The following is a 25,822-nucleotide window of genomic DNA, read 5'->3' on the forward strand; positions in this document are numbered from 1 at the left end:
TGTTCAGCTGCTGTGGAGACCTGATCTCTGGAAATGTTCAAAAAATTTAGAGTCAAAAGGGCTAATTGTAACTGCCTATGGAGTGTGGTATACTCCTTACTACTTCCCCCTTCCTTTTGTTTTTCTAATTGTGTCTTAAGAGTCCGATTAGCCCTTTCTACTATGGCCTGACCTTGGCAGTTATAGGGTATTCCTGTAGTGTGTACAATTTTCCATTGCTGAACAAAACTTTCAAAAGTTTTACTGCAATATCCTTGTCCATTGTCTGTTTTCATTTTCTGTGGCACACTCATGACTGCAAAACAAGATAATAAATGTCATCTTACATGAGCTGTACTTTCTCCAGTTTGGCATGTAGCCCAGATAAACGGAGAGAAAGTATCAACAGTAACATGCACAAGAGAAAGTTTTCGGAATGATGGGACATGAGTCACATCCATTTGCCAAAGAGCATTTGGTTTAAGTCCCCAAGGATTAACTCCAGGTTCTTGAGTAGGTAGCTGTAGCACCTGGCATAGTGGACAATGTTGCACTATGTTTTTAGCTTGTTTCCAGGTCAATAATGTTTATTTTTTAACCCAGCAGCATTTACCTGAGTTAAGGAATGGAATTCTTGAGCCTCTGTTAAAACAGGTGTCACTAATAAATCTGCTTGATTATTTAATTGGGTTAAAGATCCTGGTAAATTTGTGTGAGCTCGAATATGTGTAATATAAAAAGGAAAATTTCGAACTCTAACTGCTTGTTGAAATGAACTAAACAAAACATTTAGCTGATCACCAGAAATATATTTTATTAAAGCTGTTTTTACCATTTTTGTCGTCTGAACTACATAGGCACAGTCAGAGACAATATGAACAGGTTGATCAAAATCTTCCAATACAGATATAACTGCTGGTAGCTCAGCTCTTTGCGCAAAATGAAACTGGGTTTAAATAACCTTTTCTTCTGGTCCTGTATAAGCTGCTTTTCCATTCTGAGAGCCATCAGTAAAGACAGTTGCAGCTCACTCCAAGGAGACAGAGCTAGTTATTTTAGGTAAAATCCAGGAAGTCAATTTTAGGACCTGAAAAATTTTTGTTTTAGGGTAATGATTATCTATGTGGCCAACAAAATCAGCTAAATTTGACTGCCATTGTGATGAATTTATAAAGGCTTGTCGAACCTGTGCTTTGTTTAAAGGAACTACAATTTTATCTGGATCAGTGCCAGTGAGTCTATTCTTAAACGGGCTTGGCCTATAAGAATAGCTGTTTGCAGGTGCTGGAGAGGATGTGGAGAAATAGGAACACTTTTACACTGTTGGTGGGATTGTAAACTAGTTCAACCATTATGGAAAACAGTATGGCGATTCTTCAAGGATCTAGAACTAGATGTACCATATGACCCAGCCATCCCACTACTGGGTATATACCCAAAGGATTATAAATCATGCTGCTATAAAGACACATGCACACGTATGTTTATTACGGCACTATTCACAATAGCAAAGACTTGGAATCAACCCAAATGTCCATCTGTGACAGACCGGATTAAGAAAATGTGGCACATATACACCATGGAATACTATGCAGCCATAAAAAAGGATGGGTTTGCGTCCTTTGTAGGGACATGGATGCAGCTGGAAACCATCATTCTTAGCAAACTATCACAAGAACAGAAAACCAAACACCGCATGTTCTCACTCATAGGAGGGAACTGAACAATGAGATCACTTGGACTCGGGAAGGGGAACATCACACATCGGGGCCTATCATGGGGGGGAGGGGGGAGGGATTGCATTGGGAGTTATACCTGATATAAATGACGAATTGATGGGTGCTGACGAGTTGATGGGTGCAGCACACCAACATGGCACAAGTATACATATGTAACAAACCTGCACGTTATGCACATGTACCCTAGAACTTAAAGTATAATAAAAAAAAAAGAAAAAAGGAAATAAAAATATTTCTAATGCTAAAAAAAAAAAAAAAAAAAAGAATAGCTGTTTGATCTAAGTAAATTGAAAAAGTCCTAGTCATACTGTGGGGTAAAAACGACCCTTCAACCAAGTCAGCATCTTGAATAATCACTCCTGGAGAGTAGGAGAGTAGGAACACCAAGAGCTGTAATGGAACACTGGGATCTATTCTACTTGACTTGAGCACTTTAAATTGTTTCCTGAATTATTCTTAACTCTTCAGTTGTCGCAGGACCTCAGAGTTCTTTTGCTGTGTAAATTTGGATCCCCTCTCAGCAAAGCAAACAAGTTAGACATCGCATAAGTGGGGATTCCTAAGGTCAGCCTTATCCAGTTAAGGTCTTCTCATAATTTTTGAAAATCATTTAAAGTTTTTAAGGACTCCTTACATATTTCTACCTTTTGAGGCATAAGTGTTCTCTCCTCCACCTTCATTCCTAGGTAATGATAGGGTGTGGTAGTTTGGATTTTACGTGGCACTATAGCAAGACCTGTAAGCCCCACCATTTCTTGTAACATAGAAAAACATTTGATAAGTCTGTCCCTGTTTGTAGCAGCACATAAAATGTCATCAACATAATGAATAATGTAACAACGAGGAAACTGATCCCGGACAGGCTGAATGATCTTCTCAACGAAAGTTTGACAAATTGTAGGACTCTTTAACATTCCTTGGGGTAAAACTTTCCACTGATACCCAGTAGCTGGTTCCTTATTGTTTATAGCAGGTATTGTAAATGCAAATTTTTCAAAGTCCTGGGGATCCAAAGGAATAGTGAAAAGACCATGTTTCAAATCAATTATTACCATCGGCCATTCTCTTGGAATCATGGCTGGGGATGACAACCCTGCTTGGAGAGCCCCCATCAGTTGAATGACTGCATTAACTGCTGGTCAACATGCACCATCTATCGGATTTTTTCTGAATTACAAAAACTGGGGAATTCCACGGTGAGAAAGAAGGTTCAATATGTCTTTGTCTAATTGCTCTTTTTGCTAGTCAATGTAATGCCTCCAGTTTTTGCTGAGGAAGCAGCCACTGATCAACCAACCCAGGTTTTTGAGTTTTCCATTTCAATGGGATGGGCTTTGGAGGCTCAACAGTGGCCACACCTAAAAAGGATACCCAACTCCTTTTCGGTCAAATTTAACTGAAGCTTCAATTGGCTGAGTTATTTCATCCTCACTCTTTCCTAATCTTTTTCCAGGAGTATACCCCATCTTAGTCATCATGCTTTGACTCTCTGAACTGTAAATTATAGAGGGAATGGTGATTTCTGTACCCCACTGTTGTAACAAATCTTTTCCTCACAAATTAATGGGAATGGCAGTAATCATAGGTTGAATGGTGCCCTCCTGTCCATCTGGTCCTAAACAGTGTAAAATTGTAACACTCTGATAAACCTCAGATGCCGTGCCTATTCCAATTAAAGCCATAGAAGCTCTCTGTTTGGGCCATGTTTTAGGTCACTGATCCAGGGCTATAATAGAAATATCAGCGCCTGTATCGACAAGTCCTTCAAAATGTTTTCCCTGAATCGTTACTGTGCACAAAGGTCTATTTTCAGAAACTTGATTTACCCAGTAAGTTGCTTTTCCTTTGCTATCAGTGCTGCCGAAACCACTTTCTCTTTTTACTGTATTTTCTCCTACTTAGGTAATAACAACAATTAGATAATAAGGTAATAACAAGTAAGCAATTCTATTTCCCGGGTTTGCAATCCAAGGAATACTAGAACTAATAACCAACTGAATTTCTCCCACAAAATCTGAATCTATCACTCCAGTATGAATTTGAATTTCTTTTAAATTTAGACTAGATCTCCCTAAAACAAGTCCAACTGTTACCTCAGGTAAAGGTCCAAATACTCCAGTGAGCATCTTTTGAGGTGGTTCCCCTGGAAGTACAGACACAGCTCCGGTGCAACATAAATCTAAACCGGCGTTCCCTGTTGTAGCTGACATCAGTTGTGTTACTGTGGTGGTTAGGCTAAAGGTATTTGTGTCACTGGAGGGATTAAAGGCACTGGTGCCGACTGAGGGACAAACTGCTGGAGAGGGAATGCCCCCATTTGGAGCGGGGCCTGAGGCTGGCCCCTCTTCCCATTTCCCGATTGGGGCTGCAACGGTTGGCCATTTTTATCAAATTTGGAGTGACACTGTTTAGCCCAGTGTTTACCCTTCTGGCACCTGGGACATAAGCCAGGTGGCTCCTTTGTTTGATTAGATCTAGATTGTTTGATTTGCTCTTACATTCCTTTTTTGTATGTCCAAACTGACCACAGTTATAACATTGCCTGAAAAGTTTTTCATTGGGCCTCCCACCTTTAATCCTGCCATGGCTTGAGCCATTATCATAGAGTTACGCATGATTCCACTAATTCCATCACATGCCCTGATATACTCATTGGTTACATCAGCTTCCACCGGAAACTTTCCTTTCACAAGGCAAATAGCTGATTGCCATTCAAGGTTGGGATTTTCATAAGCCAGTAATTCTACAATCACCTTCCTGGCACTTTCATCTGTAACAGCCTTCTGAGCTGCATCTTGAAGACGAGCAATAAAATCGGGATATGGTTCTTTTGAGCCTTGTCTGATAGAATTAAAAGAGGAATTAAGTAGTTCCCGGGTCCTGAATTTTTTTGCATGCCCTCAAGCAACAACTGTGAATTTGTTCACAGGCAGTAGTTGCTGTTGTACAGTTTCCCATTGGCCCCCAACTCCCAACAGTTGTTCAAGTGAAATGGCAACAACAGGATTAGCAGCACGGTTTTTTTGATCTTGATTTTGAGCCTCATCGGTTCACCAAGTTCTAAATTGAAGAAATTGGGAGGGCGAAAGAGTGGCTTTTGCTACAATCTCCCAATTGTCCGGGGCCAATTGCTTCTCCTAAGTCACTGAGTGTAATAGTGACCAGACAAAAGGCGAATTGGGACCACACTGACCAACAGCTGCTTTGAGATCTGTAAGCAGTTTGAAAGAATATGGTTCCCATACCGCCTGATGGGCACCACCCTGCTGCTGTGGGGGTTGCAAAACTACTGGAAACTGCCGGGCATTGGAATCTCCAGCTGCCCTAGCCTGCCGATAACCATTTGTAATGGTAATTCATTGACATTAGGTGGCAGCGCAGCCTTTTGCTGTTCTGGTGCTGCAAAATGTGTTCTTGATTCCTGAGCCCCTAATTTATCCATTTGTGAAACAGGGTAAATTTGAGATTCAAACCTCAAGGTTCCAGGTTACATTGCCTTATTGGAGGCGGCTATTCCAGACGATCTCAATGAGGAGCTGACGATTCCTCAAGGCCCTTCTTTGTTTTAAACATATTGGCATAAATAGCTTCTCCATTTTAGGAGCAGCTGGAGGTCCCACATGCTCCTCAAAAGAAATTAAGTCATCTCTAGGTTTGTCTGTACTTTCCACAAAATCTTCATTATCCTCTCCTCCTTCGTTTTCCTTTTTATTTATATTGGCAGCAGCACCGTCTTCCTCCGCTGGAATTCTTTCTGCTGGAGGATAAACCTCGTTTTCCGTTTGAAACGGTTCCAAGGCTGCTTTAACGACAGCACAGTCTGACCAGACCGTTAGAGGAACAAGTTTTCCTTCCTTATGAACTTGTTTTAAGGCAATTCCAACCTGTTCCCAATCTTTTAAATCCACGGGACCTTGTTCAGGAAACCAAGATACTGCTCTACTGTTTGAAACAGAGTAATCAAGTTTTCTATGGTAGCCTTTATTTTCCCCGTCTTTTAGAGGAGTTTGACAAAGTGTAAGTAAGCAGAGTGCTTACTTTCCGATTGTCACATGGTGTCCCTGGAATACTCCGAGTGCACAGGCTTACCGCAAGGCCGACCACACGTTCTCGGGAGTCCCTCCACAGACTGGTCTCCGCAATGACTACGCTCAGGCGTAACTTCACCTGGGTACAAGAAGCCCACATTGGGCACCAAAGATGTAGGAGAACCAGCTCACTACACCACATGCGGGTTCTCCCCTTCCCGATGGAGACGACGGAATGAGAAGAAATAAAGATAAAGACACAAAGTTCAAGGGTTAACAAAAGTGGGTCGAGGGGTCCATCGCAACCCGGAAACTGCGAAGGCCCTGAGCCCTGGATTCCACTGATATTTATTGAGTACAATTCCTTTGATCCTATCAGCTGAGGGTGGGCAGATGGTGGGCTGATCATAAGGTGATCATGGGGAGAGGTGGCAGAGGGGGTAGCATGTGTCATCAGCAAGTTAATATTATTTACTATTCCACTATGTAAGCTAATACTCTATGTTTAACTTACAGATAATCATCAGAGTCCAACTAAGTGGTTAACAGAACAGAACAGGACGTGAAAGCAGACAGCCCGTCAGACCACAGGCCTGTGCATCAAAGGGGCGGTCCACTCCCAAGCACCATCAGCAGAGCAGCAGAGCTCTCCGCCTCTGGGAAGGAGCGGGAGATATAGAAGACTTCCTCCTTATCTCTACCGCTGAGGACTTCTCCTCTTTTACAAGCAGCCTCCTGCAGTTCCCTTCTGGGGAACGGATCAGGGGTCGCTTCCCTTCCCACGAGACCTTTGTTCAGGGACTCAAGCGGGAGGCTGAGCAATAAGCAAGCTTTCTCGCTTAGAGGCTCCACACACTTCCCGCGGTTGGTTGTTGCACTCTGTGGTCAGTCGAGCAAGCTCACCGCCTGATTCTTACATTGTTGGACTAAGCACAACCTATTCTTATGGTTCATGACTATATTAATAAAGCACTATTCTAAAGCATATATTGTTAATCCTTAAACAGGCACACTGTAGGCCAGTCCTTGACCACCTGGGCCCACATCCAGGCCCTTGTTTTAACCCACAAACCTCTCCTCAATACCAGTGTGTTTCACCCACTGTCAGGGTTTTACTTGTTTCCTTATCTAGACTGGGGAGAGTCTTGGATAGACCGGCCTGCCATCCGGCTTCCTTGGTTTTTAGCCCTGGGGATTATTTAGTTCTTCTGGTGAAGAGAGGGCATTCTCTCTTACCTGGTTAATCTGAATTCACACGTTTTGCTAGTTCTTCCCTGACTTTGGGATCTTTCTCATGGAAGGAGAAACACAATATGGAAGCCTTTTTATGGTAAAATAAAAATTGTAAGGCCGAGGTGGGTGGATCACAAGGTCAGGAGATCGAGACTATCCTGGCTAACACGGTGAGACTCTGTCTCTGCTAAAAATACAAAAAATTAGCCAGGTGTCATGGCACGTGCCTGTAATCTCAGCTACTTGGGAGGCTAAGGCAGGAGAATCACTTGAACCCGGAAGGTGGAGGTTGTAGTGAGCTGAGATTGTGCCACTGCACTCCAGCCTGGGCAACAGAGTGAGACTATATCTAAAAAAAAAAAAAATAATAATAATAATAATATATACAGCTGTAGCTTTCCTACATAATGCCATGAATTTAATGTGGATCATTGCAACCCCAATCATGCCGCATACTCCTCTGCTAGTCCGTATGGATGCATATTGCAAATCTAGTTGTCACCTGCAGCTCTCCTTATTTCTGTGAATAAAAACTTATTTGACCCAGAAACCATCTTTTATAAAGTCACTCCAGATTATACCCTATAACCACGACAACTGTGAGTCCTTATTTCATATCATTTTGTTTTGACTAACAGCGTTTTTAAAGTAAAAGGTGAGGTTTAATTTTCATGCCTTTCTAACATTTTTCCTATGAATTGGGAAACAAAATCTGTATCAGCCCGTATTTCCATATTTTTGGAACTCCCTCACCTAATTATCCAATTTTTCTACTTAATTACCAACATATATCTAGTTATCTAGTTCTGGTTTAACTGTTTTGGTATAGGGTTGGTTGGAAACAGGGAAAAAGATATAGATTATTTTCCTTGTAGTTTTTAAGAATTGTTACTCATATCTCTTGTTTAAACCTCTCCAACTTGGTGTGTCTTGGGAAGGAAGCAGTTTACTCAAGATTTTACTACCTGATTGCAGCTTTGACCACATTTTCAGTGAATAGAGAAGATGGTATAAAAACATACATACAAGAAAAAGACAGGAAGAATCATGTAGTAATCACAACTCTGTAGAAGTAAAGCCATGTGAAAACTGATGAAATGCAACTATAGATGAAACTGTCAGAATCGCAAGGGTTATATTTATTAAATGAGTGATTTTTGAAAGAAAAGAACATAAGTTGGTTATGAAGGAAGGGGCAGTTTAGGCTGTTATAAACGTTAATATTGTATGTCGACAGCAGTAATTATGTATTTTTAAATCTAATAATAAAGAATCCAAACTAGGCAGTAATGAGAGATGTTCTGGTAATTAGATACAGGGGAAACAGAGCAAGGCAAAAAGAGCCTTGAAACATAACTGATGCATGTGGATTTGATAGAATTAGTTGATACAATTATATAATGGCTGGTTGATTAGATTATATACATCAACTTTTAAGTTTTTGAGCAAAAGAGTTACGGAAGAAAAATCTCCCTCCGCAAACTCCAGAGGATGCTTGGCAATCAATGCCAGGAGACATTTTTGGTTTTTACAATGGGCAGGGGTTTGCTCTAGGTATACAGTGTGTAGAGGCCAGGGATGTTGCTAAACCTCCTGGAATGCACAGGACCGACCCCATAACAAGAATCCCCCAGCCCAAACCGTCAATAGTACCAAGGTTAAGAAACTCTGGGCTAAATTAAAAGGTAGAGAAATTAACAGAGCTAAAATGTAACCAAAAGGTGTAAGAACTAGGTCAGAGGCCTCCAATGACTCCTTTGTTTGGCATGACCAATCTCTTCTTCCATTAAGTTACCCAGAAAGCCAAGTCATATTTTTAAGGAATATTCAAAAATTAATTTTACATATTGCTTTTAATAAAATTAGGGTTTATACCCATTAAAATGGATGAATCGCAGAAACACAATGATGAATGAAAAAAGCAAGTCAAGCAAAAATATATTCAGTATGACATCATCTATATAAAGCTTGAAAACAAGCAAAATCAAACGTATTATTTAGGGATATCCATAGTCATATGAATAAAATGAAGGAATTACATTGAATTCCGGATAGTATTTATGCCTGCAAAGAAGAAGAAACAGTTTGAAGAAAATGTGGCAGGGAGTACTCCTTAAACATTTTGATTAAGTTCTTTTTGTTTTTTTTTGACATGGAGTCTTGCTCTGTCACCAGGCTGGAGGGCAGTGGCACAATCTCCGTTCACTGCAACCTCTGCCTCCCGGGCTCAAGTGACATTGCCCTGCCTCAGCCTCCCTGGGATTACAGGCTCGCACCACCATGTCAGGCTAATTTTTGTAGTTGTGGTAGAGGCGGGGTTTCGCCATGTTGCCTTGTCTCAAACTCCTGACCTCAAATGATCCCACTGTCTCGGGCTCCCAAAGTGCTGGGATTACAGGCATGAACCACTTTGCCCGGACACATTTTGATTAAATTCTATTCAAGGTTAGCTTGTGGGTTCTTGAGTATTTTGCTCATTATTATACTTTATGTATGTATGTATGTAGAAACAGTCTCCTTAAGTTCCTCAGGCTGGTCTGGAGCGACTGGCCTCAAGTTATCTTCCAGCTTCAGCTTCCCAAGTAGCTGAGATTACAGGCGTATAACGCGCCCGGTTGTCAATATTGTACTATAGAGTTTACATGTATGTTATATATTCTTTTGGGTGTATCAAAAAATCACATAATAAAAACAAATAACATCCAGTTATAAAGTAGTGTATTGTCCCTGAAGATTTTTCCTTTAAGTTCTATCACCATCTGCAGGTTAAAATTAGGTATTGCAGAAAACTTGTTTTTCAAAGGATAAAAAGTACAAAAGGTTCCGTTTCTGTCACACACATGCTTACAATCCATTTGCGGATAAGGAGCGTACAGATTAAAGAGATAAACGTTATAGTGCCAAGTTTTTTGTTTTTTTTTTTTTTGAGACAGACTCTCGCTCAGGTTGGAGTGCAATGGCATGACCTGGGTTCACTGCTACCTTCGCCTCCTGGGTTCAAGCAATTCTCCTGCCTCAGCCTCCTGAGTAGCTGGGATTACAGTCACATGCCACCATGCCTGGCTAATTTTTATATTTTTAGTAGAGGCGGGGTTTCACTATGTTGGTCAGGCTGGTCTCGAACTCCTGACCTCAAGATCTGCCCACCTCAGCCTCCCAAAGTGCTGGGATTACAGGCGTGAGCCACCGTACCCGGCTGTGTTATCTTGTAAGTACCACCTGGTTAGTGTCCTACCACATATCAAGAAACAGAAATAGTATTTTCACATCTTAACAACTGATTTAGTTTACGTTAATAAAAATTTAAATCCCTTACTTTATTCATCCTGCTACTACCTTAGGCCAAGCCTTCATTACTTCATGACAGGTTGGCACCTGTTCTCCTTGTCTTCCCTTCCTAGTCTTTACAAAACATTGCCACTAGATTGAAGTCTTCAAATAACCATTTCATTACAGCATTGCCCTCTTTCAAAGTATCAAATGCTTTCACACTACTTGAAGAACAAAGCCCAGACTCTTTAGATAAGTAGTTGACTTTCTATACTTTGGCCCCAACCTGCTAATAAACCTTGCCTTCTCCCACCTCCCCATCACTTACCATATGTAAATCCTCTACTTCAGCCAGTCTGCTTGTTGTCCATTGCTTATTCTGGATGTGTGGTCTGTATTCTTGGTATATCTCACTTCCTTGAACATCATTCTGCGATTTGGAACTTCCATCCCCTGCATATTTAATATATGTGTTAGGTTGTTCTCTTGAATGTGGAAAACTGAAATGCAGTTTCAGTGTTTATCTTAGAGGCCATTATTCTGTTTCCTATCTACATTTCCGCGGACTGCTGCCCCTGATTTCATCTTACCTATAAATCCTAGAGCTATCATTATCTCTGAGACAGAACAACCCTATTTTAAAAATCTAAATTACTAAAGCAGTCAGTGTCTACATCGTATGTTTGGCATAGTGACACTCTATTAATACTAAATCGACTCATTTTGATAAAGTTTGTTTCTAAAAATAGATGTTAAATTTCTGAAAGCCAGGGATAATTTTATCGTTTTCTGGTTTTTTTCTTTCCTTCTTCGCCTACAAAGATCAGGAATGCTCATATTTGAGTTTGAGAACCTTTTTCAATGTAAATATTTCTCAAATTTCTCCTGCCTCCTAACAAACAATAGTATTGACATTCTGGGGCTTCATACATTCAGAAAACATAATGACTAGTAGATATTATAGTTTCACGCTTTCAAATTTATTGGAATTGTTTTAATGATAACAGCTTCTACATTTCAACGTAAATATTTCTCAGATTCCTCCTACCTCCTAGCAAACAATAGTATTGACATTCTGGGGCTTCATAAATTCAGAAAACATAATGACGACTAGGTAATATAATTTCATGCTTTTGAATTAGAATTGCTTTAATGATAACAGCTTCTACATACGTTTAATAATAATACATATGTATAAAACAAAATAACGATGAGGGCTAATATTTTGGGCCTCAACATACACTAGTGTTTTCACATGCATTTTATTTAATTAAAAAAATCTTTAAGGAATCAGGCAGACCTCCTTTTAAATCTAGGCTCTACCACTTGTAGCTGCTAAAAGTGTGATTTATATAAACTTTCATTGCTAAAACGGGTCAGATGCAGAACCAGCCTCTTCAGGGTAGCTGTCAGGATTAAGAAAATCACAACAACTGAAGTGCTTTACATTGTGCCTGGCATAAAATAAACTCTAAGAACTTTTTAAAAAAAATCCCTTCAGGGTAGGCAGCATTATTCCTTCTGCCTCATTTCATAGATGGGGCAATTAAGGCTCAGAAAGGCATGTCGCTTGTCCAGGATCCTGGAGTGTTGGAATTAGGATACGGCATTCCGGACTACAATAAACACCTGAGCGTTTAGCTGCTCTGTGTTCTCAGCTGCCACAGCACTTTTTTTTACAACACAAAATTTATTTACATCACACTCCACTTGCCCATCCTCAACTAAAATGAGCTCTTCAACGGCAGGGACTATATTTTTGCTACCTCAGTACTTAACGATACACACACAGAATATGAGGAAAAAGTGTCTGACAAACGAGTATTAGTGCAAACGATCAATGCACTCACGACGGAACCTACGGTAGCAAATTGCAGTGGGTTATAAGAGTTTTATCTGAATTGTGTACCGAGATGCAGATCTCCTGTTTTAGGAACAATTTGTTTTTACTGTTGAAACCCAGAAAGCAATTCTTCTTTTTACCTTTATTTTGCTTAAAAAGTTATCCTATAATTACAAACTGCGTAAAACTAGAGGAATGCCCTTGCGCTCAACTAAAACTGACACGTGTTTTAACTTTCCAGTCAGGCACATTGAAGGCCTTGTCACTTTATTGATTTTTGTCTGTTTTTTAAAGACAGGATCTGCCGATTTACTAATCTTAATAGAGCTGTAACAGGAGAGTATAAATAAAAAGATAATTCAGAGAAAATTTACTGAAATTAAGTTTGGATTAAAATCATCTGGCTCTTTTAAGGAAAAAGGACATTAACCAAAACTGGCATTAAGTATCAACAATATTTATGATTCTCCCACTCAGTAGTACATGTGACGTTTGGCAAATTGTTTAACTTCCGTGGATCAATGCCCTCATATGTAAAATCAGGAGGCTGGACTACATTGTAAGAGTTCTTCTGTTTCCACCTCTTTGGGACAGGGTTGTTGGTGAGGAAGGAGCAGAAGAGCGATTCCGGTCTCCGCTCCTTCTTTCCGCAAGGCCGGAGCTGACACCCCCACGAAAAAACGCCACGGCGCCTCGGCTCTTTCTCCACGGGTTGAGGGACCAATCCACTTCCGCATAGGCCTAGGGCCCCACGTTACGCGGTCAGCGCCGGAAGCGCACAGCATGCTGGGATCTGTAGTCCTGCACCTGTGGTTGGCAGACGTTTAGAACACGGGGGGTGGGGTGGGAGTGGGGGGGGGGGCGTCTAGGTGGCATTCTGGGATACGTAGTTCCTGGGCGTGGGGGGGCGGATTCGTTCGTTTAATCTGTTTTCGACTTAAAGAGCCAGAAGCTACACCACAGACTCCGGCGGGTCACATGACTCCAGTCTAGCATGTAGATCAAGCTGCGGCTCCCGCCCGGGCGACTTCTCGCCCCCGCGCGGCCGTTGCCGAGGAGACAGCGCATGTTCCGCCGCGCGTTGCCCCCTCTGCAGTCCCCCCGCCCCTCTTCTCCCACCACAATGAGATCCTAAGATGGCGGTGACTGCGGCGGTTGGCGCTGCGTAGCTGAGGTCGAAAAGGCGGCCATTGGGGCCAAGGCAGCCAGTAAACGTGTGGGCCTCTCTGCTGCGGTTTCCAAGGGCTGACCGCTGCCGGTGGCGGGTCGTGGGGGCTGACCGCTGCTCCGCCCTTGACAGGAGAGGCTGCTGCATGTAGAGGTAATGCCTGCGCGTCCCCAGCCCTTGGCAACCGAGGGCGGCGCGCCCCAGGGGCGGGAGAGTAACGGCTCCTGGACACTTGGCCCTGTTGGGTCTGGCCACCGGCCCACGCCTCCTCGCTAGGCTCCCGGGTCTTCCTGCCCCGGGCTTCCTGTGCCGGAGACGGACAGTCCGCCCCCTCCCTCAGGACCGACCGCCGGAATCCCCTGGTGAGCACCTCGGGACGCGTTGGTGACTGCAGGACCCCCTTTGCTCCTCGCCCCTCTTGCTGGCCCTGCCGGGTAGGCCGCCCTGCGTCCCGGTGGCTCCGGGAATGCCCCTTGCGGGCGGAGGAAGCGGAGCGGGGCTCTGGTTTGGGTGCCAGGGGAACTGGGTCGAGTTCTCAGAGAAACAGGCCTTGGTGGCCATAGTTCATCCCCGCGTTCCCTCCTGTTTTATTCTGTGGAGCTCTCGGTGTCCAGAGTTGGGGTGCAGAAGGGCGGATGAGGAGCGACGCGACTCGGAAGAGTTGCAGTTGGGCTTTGAGCTGCAGGATTTCCGCCGTCTGGGTGTTGTGGGAGCCGAGGGGACGGGGGAGGCGTTCCTGGGAATGTTAATGTAGTTACTATTGCCCCTTTTTTCTCCTTTCCTGCAGATCTAGTTAGAATTGGGCCTAGAACCGGGGAAGACTAAATGCCAAGTGGGACTGGGGGAAACGTTGCTTGATTTGCAGAAACTGGCGTTTGGGGATTAGGCCACGCCAGGGAGGCTGGGCGCGCCAACTTTGCATCCCTCAGCCCACTCCCCAGGAACTCGCCTGGTTTATTTTATTTTATTTTTTTGGCCGGGTTGAGGTCTGTATCGTGTGTCTTACGGGTGAATGTTCGTGTTTGGGCGCTGGAAGAAGCGGGCTTTCTGGGCGCCCCTACCACCCCCACCCCATGACCGCTTTCCAGACTCCACCTGCTGGTGTTCTCTGGTTACGGGAGTGGGTGTTGCAGAGCCTCGGGTGCACCTGCTCCTTTCTTTCCCTAGCACCTTCCTGGTAAGGGCCACTAAACACCAATATAATACAGAGTTTTTGAAATGAAGGGAAACCTAGTATTTGTGTAGTGACAAGATTATTTTATTGTGAAGTACAATAGCTTTTAAATGAGCAAATATTTTAAAATCATCGGATATACGAGGTTCTTAAATAGTTTGAGTAACAGGAAGCTCGATCTATCAGAGGAGTAAACTTTAGTATAGACTATTAAAGGATAATTAGGGCTAACCATCTTTGTTATGCTGTTCCGAAGTAGATACCACTTTGCTGTTTGGTAGGATTTTAGAAGTTTGGAGGATTTAAGCATTTATGCATATCACACTGTTCTCCAAAAGAATTCAGGTAACTTTAAAATATGGATAAATTATATTTTTTCCCTCCTTTTGATCTTTCTAAACATATTTTAGACCAAAACTGTACTATTTGTTATTCTGTATTTCGTAGTGTAAGTAATTTACTTAAGTGATATATATTTTTAATCCTAAGCGGGAAACAGCTTTGAAGTGTGGAGCGGGAAAGGAGCAGTTTCTGAGCTGCAAAAACTAGTTTCTAAACAGGTAATTTGACATTATGATCTGTATTATCCTTTGTATTAGAGTTGAAGAAGACTTTATGGTGGACACTGCTATCAAAATAACAGTGCATGACTGAGGACCCTCTCTGCTTAGTAAACAAACATTCTGGGTTCACCGCCCTGTTTGCTCTGCTTTTCGGCATGCTGCTTTGGCCTGCCCGTGTATCTTTATTGGGAAAGGCCATGCCATTCCTAACTATTAAATAGTAGAATGGTTTATGCAGTACCGTTTGGAATTTGTCTTCCCAGAATTTTTTAACCTGTTTGAATTTGTCCTGTAACTGAATAGCCTCTCTTACCAAATCCATTTAATCTCAGGCTCTATTCTACAACATTCCTATTAATTGGCTGTTCATGAACTCTACTTTTTGAACTTGTTATACTTTGGCCGAAGTTTAGTTGTCTAAAATTACTTTATTATTCTTTTTTGTACTTCAATTTCTCTTTCCTGGTATAAAATTACTTTAAACATTACTTTTAGTGCCTAGTCACATGCAAGTGACATAAAGGTATTCTCTGTCCAGTAGAATAAAGTCACTGCTGTAGAATGTAAGTTTACTAGGAGAAGTTAAATAATTGTTTGCAAAGGACAGTTTGGAAAAATGACTAAAAGATAATTAGAAGTTTGTTAAAAGCTTTTTAGAAATAATATCTCTTCATAAAAAACCTCAGAAAGAAATAATCTAAATTTAATTCTACTGTTAAAATTTTAAGAAAGTTCGTTTTGAAAATTTTGTAGAAATCGGCTGGACGTGGTGGCTCACGCCTATAATCCCAGCACTTTGGGAGGCTGAGGTGGGCGGATGACGAGGTCAGGAGATTGAGACTATCCTGACTAACATGGTGAAACCCCATCTCTACTAAAAATACAAAAAAGATTAGCTGGGCGTGTTAGCGGGAACCTGTAGTCCCAGCTACTCCTAAGGCAGAGGCAGGAAAATGGCGTGAACCTGGGAGGGGGAGGTTGCAGTGAGCTCACATTGTGCCACTGCACTCCAGCCTGGACGACAGAGCGAGACTCCATCTCAAAAAAAAAGAAAAAAGAAAAGAAAGTTTTGTAGAAATTAATACATATTCTTTCTACAAAAGCAGACAGATTTTTATTTTATAGCTCTCCTGTGAGGATGTCAAATGAGACTTATGAGAAAGTACAAATAGGTAGTTGACGTGTATCTTAATTATAATTCTCAGTGGGTTTTTTTTTTTTAAATTGGAAGACTAACAAAACAGGGCAAGAAAAATGAAACTCAAGGGAAAGGTCACATGTGAGTGTGTATTAGAGTTAATACTAGAGTGATTGCTGTATGGTAGGCTTTAGTAAAATAAACAATAATTATAAAATTAGTTATAAAATTTTCCTTTTAGCACATTGGGGAAGATGATGGATAAGAGGAATAAAAATAAAGGGTAATTGAGTTAACTTAAATTGAAAGACCTGGGTTTTTTCAGTGGGAGATTTGGTCATTTTTTTCTGAAGGAGGAAAGTGGATTTGAGACTTGGAGAAAGTAGTAAGGTTGTGAGATTCACAGTACAGAACTAAGAATGCAACCAGAGATACATAGCAGTACTTTCATTTTTACAGATTTGATTGAGTGCCCTACAGCGTGCTGTGTAATGGCTACAGTACTAGAGATACAGCAGTGTGCAAAACAGGGTGCCTTACCTCATGGAGTAAACTTACATTTTAAAAGTATATGTGTATGTGGAGTGTAGCATACCTTTATAGTGATCACAGTTAATGCCATTTTATGACTATTTCCCCACTTTTTGACAGCTTAAGAATAGTAGCAGGGAAAACAGATAGTGGGGTTTAACCAGAATTGAGATGACACAATAGGCAAGTAGGTGAGGAAGTGAAGGTTGCTAGCTAGCAAGGCTTTTTTGGAATGACTTACTTGGGGATGGGTTTGAGTAAGGAATCAAGGGATTGGTGGATTGAGGGAGAGAGAAATGATTAAGGGGCTGGTAGTATTCAGGAAGGCTAAGAGCAGTTTCAGCAGGAATAAAGTGAGAGAAGTAGAATGCAAAAACTTATGATCAGAAAGAGGAACTTCAGAAGTTCAGGATCCCGAAGAAATGATCAGTTCAGTATTGGAATAGAGAAGATGAGATGGATATTGGAATTGAGGCCAGAGTCCTAGAAAAGTCATTGCAAGTGTTTAGGTCATGAAAGCAGTGAATGAAGTAGAGAGTGAAACCATGAGCCAGTTACTGTCGGGAAAATTACAAGAATGTGTTGGATAGATATTTTCAGAGGGGACTATGAGTAATTTAATGCCATTTGAGAAAAAAATAATTTTTTTCTTTACTGATTACTTTGGGTTTTTTTTTTTTTTTTGGAGACAGAGTCTTGCTCTGTTGTCCAGGCTGGAATGCGGTGGTGCCATCTTGGCTCACTGCAACCCCCTCCTCCTGAGTTCAAGCAATTGATTCTCCTTACTCAGTCTTCTAAAGAGCTGGGATTACAGGCGTGCCCCACCACACATGGCTAATATTTGCATTTTTAGTAGAGACAGGGTTTCGCCATGTTGACCAGGCGAATCAAGTGATCCGCCCGCCTTGGCTTTCCAAAGTTCTGGGATCACAGGCATGAGCCACTGCATCTGGCCTGATTATTCGATTACTTTGAATTTGTTCTTTACCTTATATTCTTATTTCAAAGGTAAACTGTAGTCATAGGTATTTTCATGGTAATTAATACTGTGATATTTTATCGTAATACGTCTGTAGTAGGAATCCTGCAACAGGATATTCTTTTTTTTTGTGATGGAGTCTGCTCTGTCACCCAGGCTGGAGTGCAGTGGCGCGGTCTCGGCTCACTGCAACCTCTGCCTCCCAGGTTCAAGGGATTCTTCTGCCTCAGCCTCCCAAATAGCTGGAATGACAGGCACGTGCCACCATGTCTGACTAATTTTTGTATTTTTGGTAGAGACAGGGTTTCACCATGTTGGTCAGGCTAGTCTTCAACTCCTGACCTCGTGATCCGCCCACCTTGGCTTCCCAAAGTGCTCGGATTACAGGCGTGAGCTACTGCGCCCAGCCTAACAGGATTTTCTTAAAAAAAAAAAAAAAAAAAAAATTATTGAAAGTAGCTTAATACTGCCATAGTATATTTTCATTTTTGTGTCTTTGTAAAAAAGATAAGCCCACTAAGGCTGTCAAAAATAGCTAAATGAAACTTGGAAATTATAGTTTCAACTTTGTTTAGTAAAGCGTAGCATGAGTAGAAGTGCATGTTTAAAGTAGAACGATTTTATTTTTATCCCCGTTCAGCTGCCCATAGTACTGTCATCAATCACTTCTACCAATTGTTTTCTTATAGCTTCAGTTTTCTTATCTTACTGTCTTTCTGTTAAACTTGCCTGGCAAAATTTCAACCTTGGATGGATTTAGTGGAGTGTTTATATTGAGGCTTATGAGCACTGTTGGGAAAAAAATAATTGTGGTACTTGTTATATCAGTGAATAGTCTCTCATTTCCCTGAGTCCGTACTGCTGTTCAGAGTCATTCTCCTTTTCCTACTTTTCTACGATCTCTCAGACACTGCTGTCTCACCCTCACACTTAATGTACAGTCCTTCCTCCTTCACGACACTTAGGAGCACCCTTGGTTTCCTACCACCACAGCTGCTAGCCAGCCTACAACCGATTCCATCCTTTCTTGTTTTTTCAGTTAAAGAGGTGTTCCTGTTCCTGTCTAAAGCTAATCATTTGTCTTTTGCTCTGGATCCCAGTGGCCCCTGGTTTCTCACAGCCCACATCCTAGTTGCTTATCTCCTTTCTCTTCTGCATTTTTAGTATCTCCCTTTTTTTTTTTGTGAGACGGAGTTTCTCTCTTTTTGCCCAGGCTGGAGTGCCATGGCACAATCTCAGCTCACTGTAACCTCCGCCTCCTGGGTTCAAGCTATTCTCCTGCCTCAGCCTCCTGAGTAGCTGGGATTACAGGCATATGCCACCACACCTGGCTAATTTTTGTATTTTTAGTGGAGGCAGGGTTTCGCCATTTTGGACAGGCTGGTCCCAAACTCCTGGCTCAGGTGACCCACCCGCCTCGGCCTCCCAAAGTGCTGGGATTACAAGCATGAGCCACCACACCTGATCAGTATCTCCCTGCTTACCAACAAATTGTAAACATACTCGAGATACTTCCATTTTAATAAAACTTTCTTTATGACCGTCTTTGCTTGCTTCTCATCATAGGCTGATTCCTTAAAAATGTTAGCTAATTACTTCCTTTATTATTCCCCTTCCTCCCAATAGTATGTTTCAGTTATGAAATTAACCCTCACCACCCCTGCTGAAATTTCTCACCGAGGTCAACAGTAACCGTGTTGCTAAATCCAGGACGATACTTCTCAGTCCTTCTCTTATCTGGCAAGGTAACTGTTTGGTTTCTTATCACATTCTCCTTGATATACTTTTCCCCTTTTGACAGGCTCTCCTGGTTTCTCTCCTATTTTTCTGTACCTCATTAGTATATTAGTGTGTCCTTTTCCTCTGCCTCTCTATTTAATACCAGTGTATTTAAGATCTGGTCTTCTCTTACTCTTTATCGTCTCCCTGAGTCCTCTGTCCCACTTTTTGAGTGGATGACTCTCCAGCCCCGATTTCTCTCTTGAGAGATAGGTCACTATTTGTCAACTAGACAGTTTAATTGGGTGCGCTGTAGGCACCTCAAACTCAGCATTTCTATAACTTGAACTTATCATCATCATCTCTCAACAAAGAAAACTTGTTGCTTTTCTGATCAGTTTAACTGTGTGTCACATACCCAGTTTCTAGCAACCTAGGGTTTATCCTTTAACTCCTCCACTTCCTTATCGCCTACGTCATAATACAGTAGTTTGCCCTTTTCTGTGTGGGATACCTTCCAGAGACCCCCAGTGCATGCCTGAAACTGGGTAGTACCAAACTCTATGTGTATGTTATTTCCTGTATGTACGTACTGTGGTAAAGTTTAGTTTATAAATTAGGCACAGTAAAAGGTTAACAACTAGTAAGAGAGAATAGTCACAACGATATACTGCAATAAAAGTTACAAGAATATGGTCTTTGTCGCTCAGAATAATGTATTATACTGTACTCACCTGTTTTCTGACCATGGTTGAGTATGGGTAACTATAATCCTGCAATACAAAGCTGCAGTAAGGGGGAACTATAGTCACCAAGTTCTATTGATGCTGCCCAGAAATTTTGCTTGAATTGGTATTCTGTACATCCTTAGTCTTTTTGTTATTGGAATACTTTCTGTACTTCTGAATACTAGTTTACATTAATGTGTTTGCAGAATAAAATTTAGAAGGCAGAGATCCTGTATTTTTAATGGATCATTGAGGTGGTTAAAGAGGTTGTCATAAAGAAGAAATAACATGCCATTACCTCTTATGAGGGAGATACTTAATATTTTTGGGAAATGTTGGGAATGTTAATATTTTAAGAATTGATCCATATGCAATAATTTCTTTAGCTTCATATACAGTTTTACTTTTTAAAGGCATACTAATACTGTGCCTTTTAAACACATTTGGTATCATCATTATTAAGTTATAAAGTGTTCTACTCCCATGGCAGTCACAGTGTAACAGTGGATGAAATTGTTTATTTTACCAACTTACTAGATAAGATTTTACTAATTTTTCTTTTAAAAAATATTTAAAAAATCTATTTTTCTCAAACGAATTACAGTATACAGTTTTAAAATTGTTTTAAAAACTTACTTTAGTAGTGTTCAAAGTCGTTAACCGGAAATAGGTCTTTGAAACAAGCTCTGCATTTTAGGGGGAATTTATTGTAATAGGAAAATAGAAGGTAAAACATTCTTTCTAGTCTTTTTTTAAGATGGAGTCTTGCTTTTGCCCAGGCTGGAGTGCAGTGGCCTAATCTCAGCACACTGCAACCTCTGCCTCCTGGGTTCAATTGATTCTTCTGCCTCAGCCTCTGTAGTAGCTAGGACTGCAGGCGTGTGCCACCAAGCCTGGCTAATTTTTGTATTTTTAGAAGAAGTGGGATTTCATTATGTTGGCCAGGCTGGTCTTCAACTCCTGACCTCGTGATACACGCACCTCGACCCAGATACAGTCTTAATACATTTATCTTACTTTACTGTTGTTTCATTATTCTATTGATAGAAAGTGTAGCTAACATACTCTTTTAAGATAAAAAGATATGTAATAATTTTGACTTAAATGTCTTTATTTTCCCTTCCAATTTACGTTTCAAAACAATTGCTTTTAGTACTTTTAAATATGGCATCACTTCTATTGCATGCTTGTTTTATTGTTCAGTGTTACAAATTATGTGATATGTAGAAAACAGTAGTTGCAAAATATTTTATTTAAATTAGTCATTTGGTTCACTGTATATACTTCTCTGGATATTAATTATTTTTTAAAGTTTTAAAGTATATTTCTAGTATAAATAATTATGTAAACTGTTTCCTGAAAATACATGAGACTGAAAAAAGAAGAAAGATCACCAGTGCCTACTCTGTAACCAATAATTGCTTTTGTAAAAGCATTTTAATATTTCTTAACTTTGTTTAAAAAAATTTATATATAATTTTTCATACAGCTTTTTTACTTTTTTATATTACTTTTTCCATGATATAACGACAGGTGATCCTGTCCTGTCTTCAGAATTACATATTTTGAAGGGTACTTAGCGTTCTAGCCCGCAGGTGTAGTACAGTTTGCCTGAAAGCATTGATTTTTGTCTTTTGACGTTTAGTGTTCTATTTTAATTTATCACAATTATAGCATAATAACTTCATTATAGTTCTTTCCACCACATTTAAGGTTGTTTTCTCAGATTACTTATGAAGAGGTAGAATTACTGCCTCAAAAACTCAGTTTTAGTTCTTGATACAGTATTGCCTAAATGCTTTCCAGAAATGTTAATACTGGTTTATATTCTCAATATAGTGTCTGAGAATTTCATTTTCCCTTTACTACCATCAGAATTAGATAATATGTAATTTATATGAAAGTTAGCAAATTTAATAGTTTATTTTAATTTGCAACTGGACTTTATATATTCGTGTTTTGTTTTTTTTTTGCAAACTACTTGTTTTGGTTATATTTCTCCAGTTTTATTTTTTTAAATATATTCTCTGTATAACAAAGGTATTAACTATACTTCATATCTCTTTCAGATTTTTTTTTCTCCCAAGCTCAGATTTACTATTCTCAGCACAGTTAGAATTTACTTTTTTTTTTTTTTTTTTTTTTGAGACGGAGTCTCGCTCTGTCACCCAGGCTGGAGTGCAGTGGCAGGATCTCAGCTCACTGCAAGCTCCGCCTCCCGGGTTTACGCCATTCTCCTGCCTCAGCCTCCCGAGTAGCTGGGACTACAGGCGCCCGCCACCTCGCCCGGCTAGTTTTTTGTATTTTTTAGTAGAGATGGGGTTTCACCGTGTTAGCCAGGATGGTCTCGATCTCCTGACCTCGTGATCCGCCCGTCTCGGCCTCCCAAAGTGCTGGGATTACAGGCTTGAGCCACCACGCCCGGCCAGAATTTACTTTTATGTGAATAAAATCTGTTGAACTTTTTATTTTTTATTTCTTTGTGTTCTAAATTTAGTAAGTTCTCTGTTTTAAAAACCATTCTATTTTCTTGTCTTTTACAAATCTTGTGTTTGAAATTCTGTTTTAATCTTTGACTATTTTGATGGTGTGATATAAGGCAGCCTTTCTCAGTTGGGAGAGAATTAAGCTCCAATACCCTAAGGCATCTGTTGTTTACTGTGAATTAACTTTTTTTCTGTGTGTCTGGGATGGATGGTTGTGGATATGTACCATCCTTGGGAGAATTGAGAAAGTAGTGACTCAAACCATTTTTTCTCTCTTTTTTGACTGAGGTGAAGAATACTAAGAAAAACTGTTAAAGCTCTAAATGTATGTTTTTCAAATTTGTTAGCAAATAGTTCTATCAGTTGCTCACTCCTACATCATAGAATTGTTGTGAGGGTTAAATGACATAATGGACATAAAATATTTTAGCATGGTGTTTGGCATATATTAAGCAAAATAAAATGTGTTAGCTGTTACTAATTTTTCTTAACCACGTTTTTCTGGTTGCATGTAGTTGAGTGTTTTTGTTCCTCAGCTAGTACTAATTTAACCATATAGACAGCATTGTTGAAACCATATAGACAGCTAACTTGGATTAGCTTTCTAACCTCCTGACCTCTGTTGCTATTCTTGCTTTTATTTTACAGATGGTAGCTTTTTTTCTGACTTACTCATTCTTCCAGATAAATTTTAGAATTATTTTCTCAAGTTCTAAGGAGAATTCCAGTGGAATCTTAATTGGAATTACATTAAGCCAATGTACATTTAGAAAAAGTGGTTGATTGTAATATTTACTTTCCCATCATGGAAGATACTTTTTCTACTTATTCACATGTTTTCTCCCATATTGTTTTATAGTGTTTAATAGTGCTTCTTGACATGAAGCCAAATTATTATTCCTAGACATTTTATATATTTGTTACCATTATAAGTGGCATCGTTTTTCCCCATTATGTTTTCTAAGTGGTATTGGTGATATTTTGATGTTCTCTAGATTTTTAAAAACACAGACTCTTTAAGAATACCACCTTTTCTCTTTTCAATGTTAATATTTCTGTTTCATATTTTTCTGCTTGATAGACTTCTGAAAGAATGCTAAGTAACTGATATGTAGCATTCTTATTTGGTCTTTATTAGGGATGTCCTTCGTGTCTTATTTTAAGCATAATGTTGACTATTGGTTTAAAATATACTTCTTTTCAACTCTTTAGAGAATTATTAAAGTAATATATAATATATGCTCATTAAAAAAACGAACAGTAAAATATAATGGGACTGGTCAATGTATTTGTGATTTTTAAGGTTTTTTACATTAATATTTTGTTGAATTTTATCATTTTTATTTTGAGATAAAATTTAATTTGCTATATAATTCGTTGATGTAATGTGTTATTCTAATACATATTCTAGCATGAAAACATCTGTGGGACAAATTCTACTTTTTCAGAGTTGATAATCCTTTTGATATTTTTTCTGTAGTGAATGGGATGAGTTAAGATCTCCGAATTAAAGCAACTTGGGTTTTTATAATTATTACTATTTATTTAATTTTTATTTTTTTTTTTTTTTTTTGAGATGGAGTTTTGCTCGTCGCCCAGGCTGGAGTGCAATGGCGCAATCTTGGCTCACTACAACCTTGGCTTCCTCCGTTGAAGCGGTTCTCCTGCCTCAGGCTCCCAAGTAGCTGGGATTACAGGCACCTGCCACCATGCCCGGCTAATTTTGTATTTTTAGTAGAGATGGGATTTCACCATGTTGGCCAGGCTGGTCTTGAACTCCTGATCTCAAGTGATCTGCTCATCTCAGCTTCTCAAAGTGCTGGGATTACAGGCATGAGCCGCTGCAACCAGCCTATTAATATTTTTTTATTGCCATTTTTAGCTGAATGACCTTGACCAAACTGTCTCTTTCGAGTGTCAATGCTTTTGTTTGTAGTTTAATGGCTTTTCCTGTCCCTTGAATTTTAGATAAAATTATCTCAACCTCTCCTCTTTCAACTAGCACCCCTTCAACCTGTACAATTCCACAGCTAGTGGAAATCTAAAGTCTTCCGCAAGATTATGCAGAAATATTATTTTCTGATGATCATCTCTGCCTTTGAACCTCTACTTCCACCATTGCTACTGCTTTTTCTCATCTCTTTGACCAAGGTGTGAAATTCAGTCCCTTTCTTGATTTTCACATATACAAGCAAAAACCCCATTTTTATGGGGAGGATTTGAGTGTGGTAGTCTTTACCAAGATTTAGAGAAAGCACTAATACAAATTAAAGTAGGGTAGTAAGCATCACTATTCTTAAAATGTCTTCTAGCCACTGCACTTTTGAATTTTTTGGCCCTAGTCCTGCTTCTCTTTCCCCACCTTCTTATCATCTTAGTATCGTACCTTCCTTCCTGTTAAAACCAAACTTTCTTCTTGTTTCTTACAGAGCAGTTCTCCCCTCTTTGAATCTTTGGCACACAACTAATGCCTGTTTTCAGAGTATCATCTTCATCCCAAGTCCATTGTCAGAACAGAGATACTTTCTTTCCTGAGAGAAGTTCTGGTTCTAGCTGTTTATGAAATTTTTCTTACCTTATTGTTCTACCTTTTGGGACTGTGTTGAATTAAGTAAGTAATCTTCAACCATGCAGACTAGTGCGCGTAAGGTATATTCAGGGGGTTTCCTTTCTCTATCATTCCAGCTACCCAACTCATTTTAATCATAATATGCCTATCACAGCTAAATCAGTTTGTTTGTGATGTGGTTGACAGTGCCTCATTTTAGTTCATAAAATCAGTGCTTCAATGATTATATTGCTACCCTTCTTGGAATCATTTAAAAATCGAGTTTGTTTTTATTTGGTAAAGCTGAGTTCTTGTTTTGCAGAGAGTTAATTGTTAAAGCAAGTATGGCCACAGGAGGAGGTCCTTTTGAAGATGGCATGAATGATGAGGATTTACCAAATTGGAGCAATGAGAATGTTGATGACAGGCTCAACAATATGGTATGATACCTTACTCTTCATGGTGTGTTGTTGGCTATTGACATTAAAATGCAATTTGCCCCCTGACCAAATTTAACTCACCGATGCTCTTTGTAAACACTTTCTGGCCAAGATATTAAGGGTCCCTGGGCCGTTTATTGTATTAATTGAAGACACGGAAATCAAATTGTGTTAGCTTTTAAGCCAGAAAGAAGATTTACTATTTATATAAAAATGTAAAAGTGTTTTTTTATGGAAATCATGTTTAAGGCATGCA

General features: G+C 40.1%; 1 protein-coding gene across 45 annotated transcripts in view; it reads left to right on the plus strand.

Moving 5' to 3' along the window:
- The first annotated feature begins 13,005 nt into the window (after positions 1–13,005).
- PCM1 (pericentriolar material 1) overlaps positions 13,006–25,822 on the plus strand; it is a 108,657-nt gene continuing 95,840 nt past the window's right edge. For 15 of the 45 annotated variants that reach the window (XR_004440875.1, XM_033226329.1, XM_033226434.1 and 12 more), the window contains exons 1-2: positions 13,010–13,413; positions 25,449–25,566. Coding sequence is in view for 43 of the 45 variants with exons in the window: in XM_033226329.1 (XP_033082220.1) it covers positions 25,471–25,566 (96 nt within the window). In the remaining 2 variants the exon portion in view is untranslated. The other 30 variants (XM_033226463.1, XM_033226594.1, XM_033226482.1 and 27 more) reach the window with 14 other exon arrangements.

This window comes from Trachypithecus francoisi, unplaced genomic scaffold, assembly GCF_009764315.1.
Source record: "Trachypithecus francoisi isolate TF-2019V2 unplaced genomic scaffold, Tfra_2.0 Contig01440, whole genome shotgun sequence".
NCBI lineage: Eukaryota > Metazoa > Chordata > Mammalia > Primates > Cercopithecidae > Trachypithecus > Trachypithecus francoisi.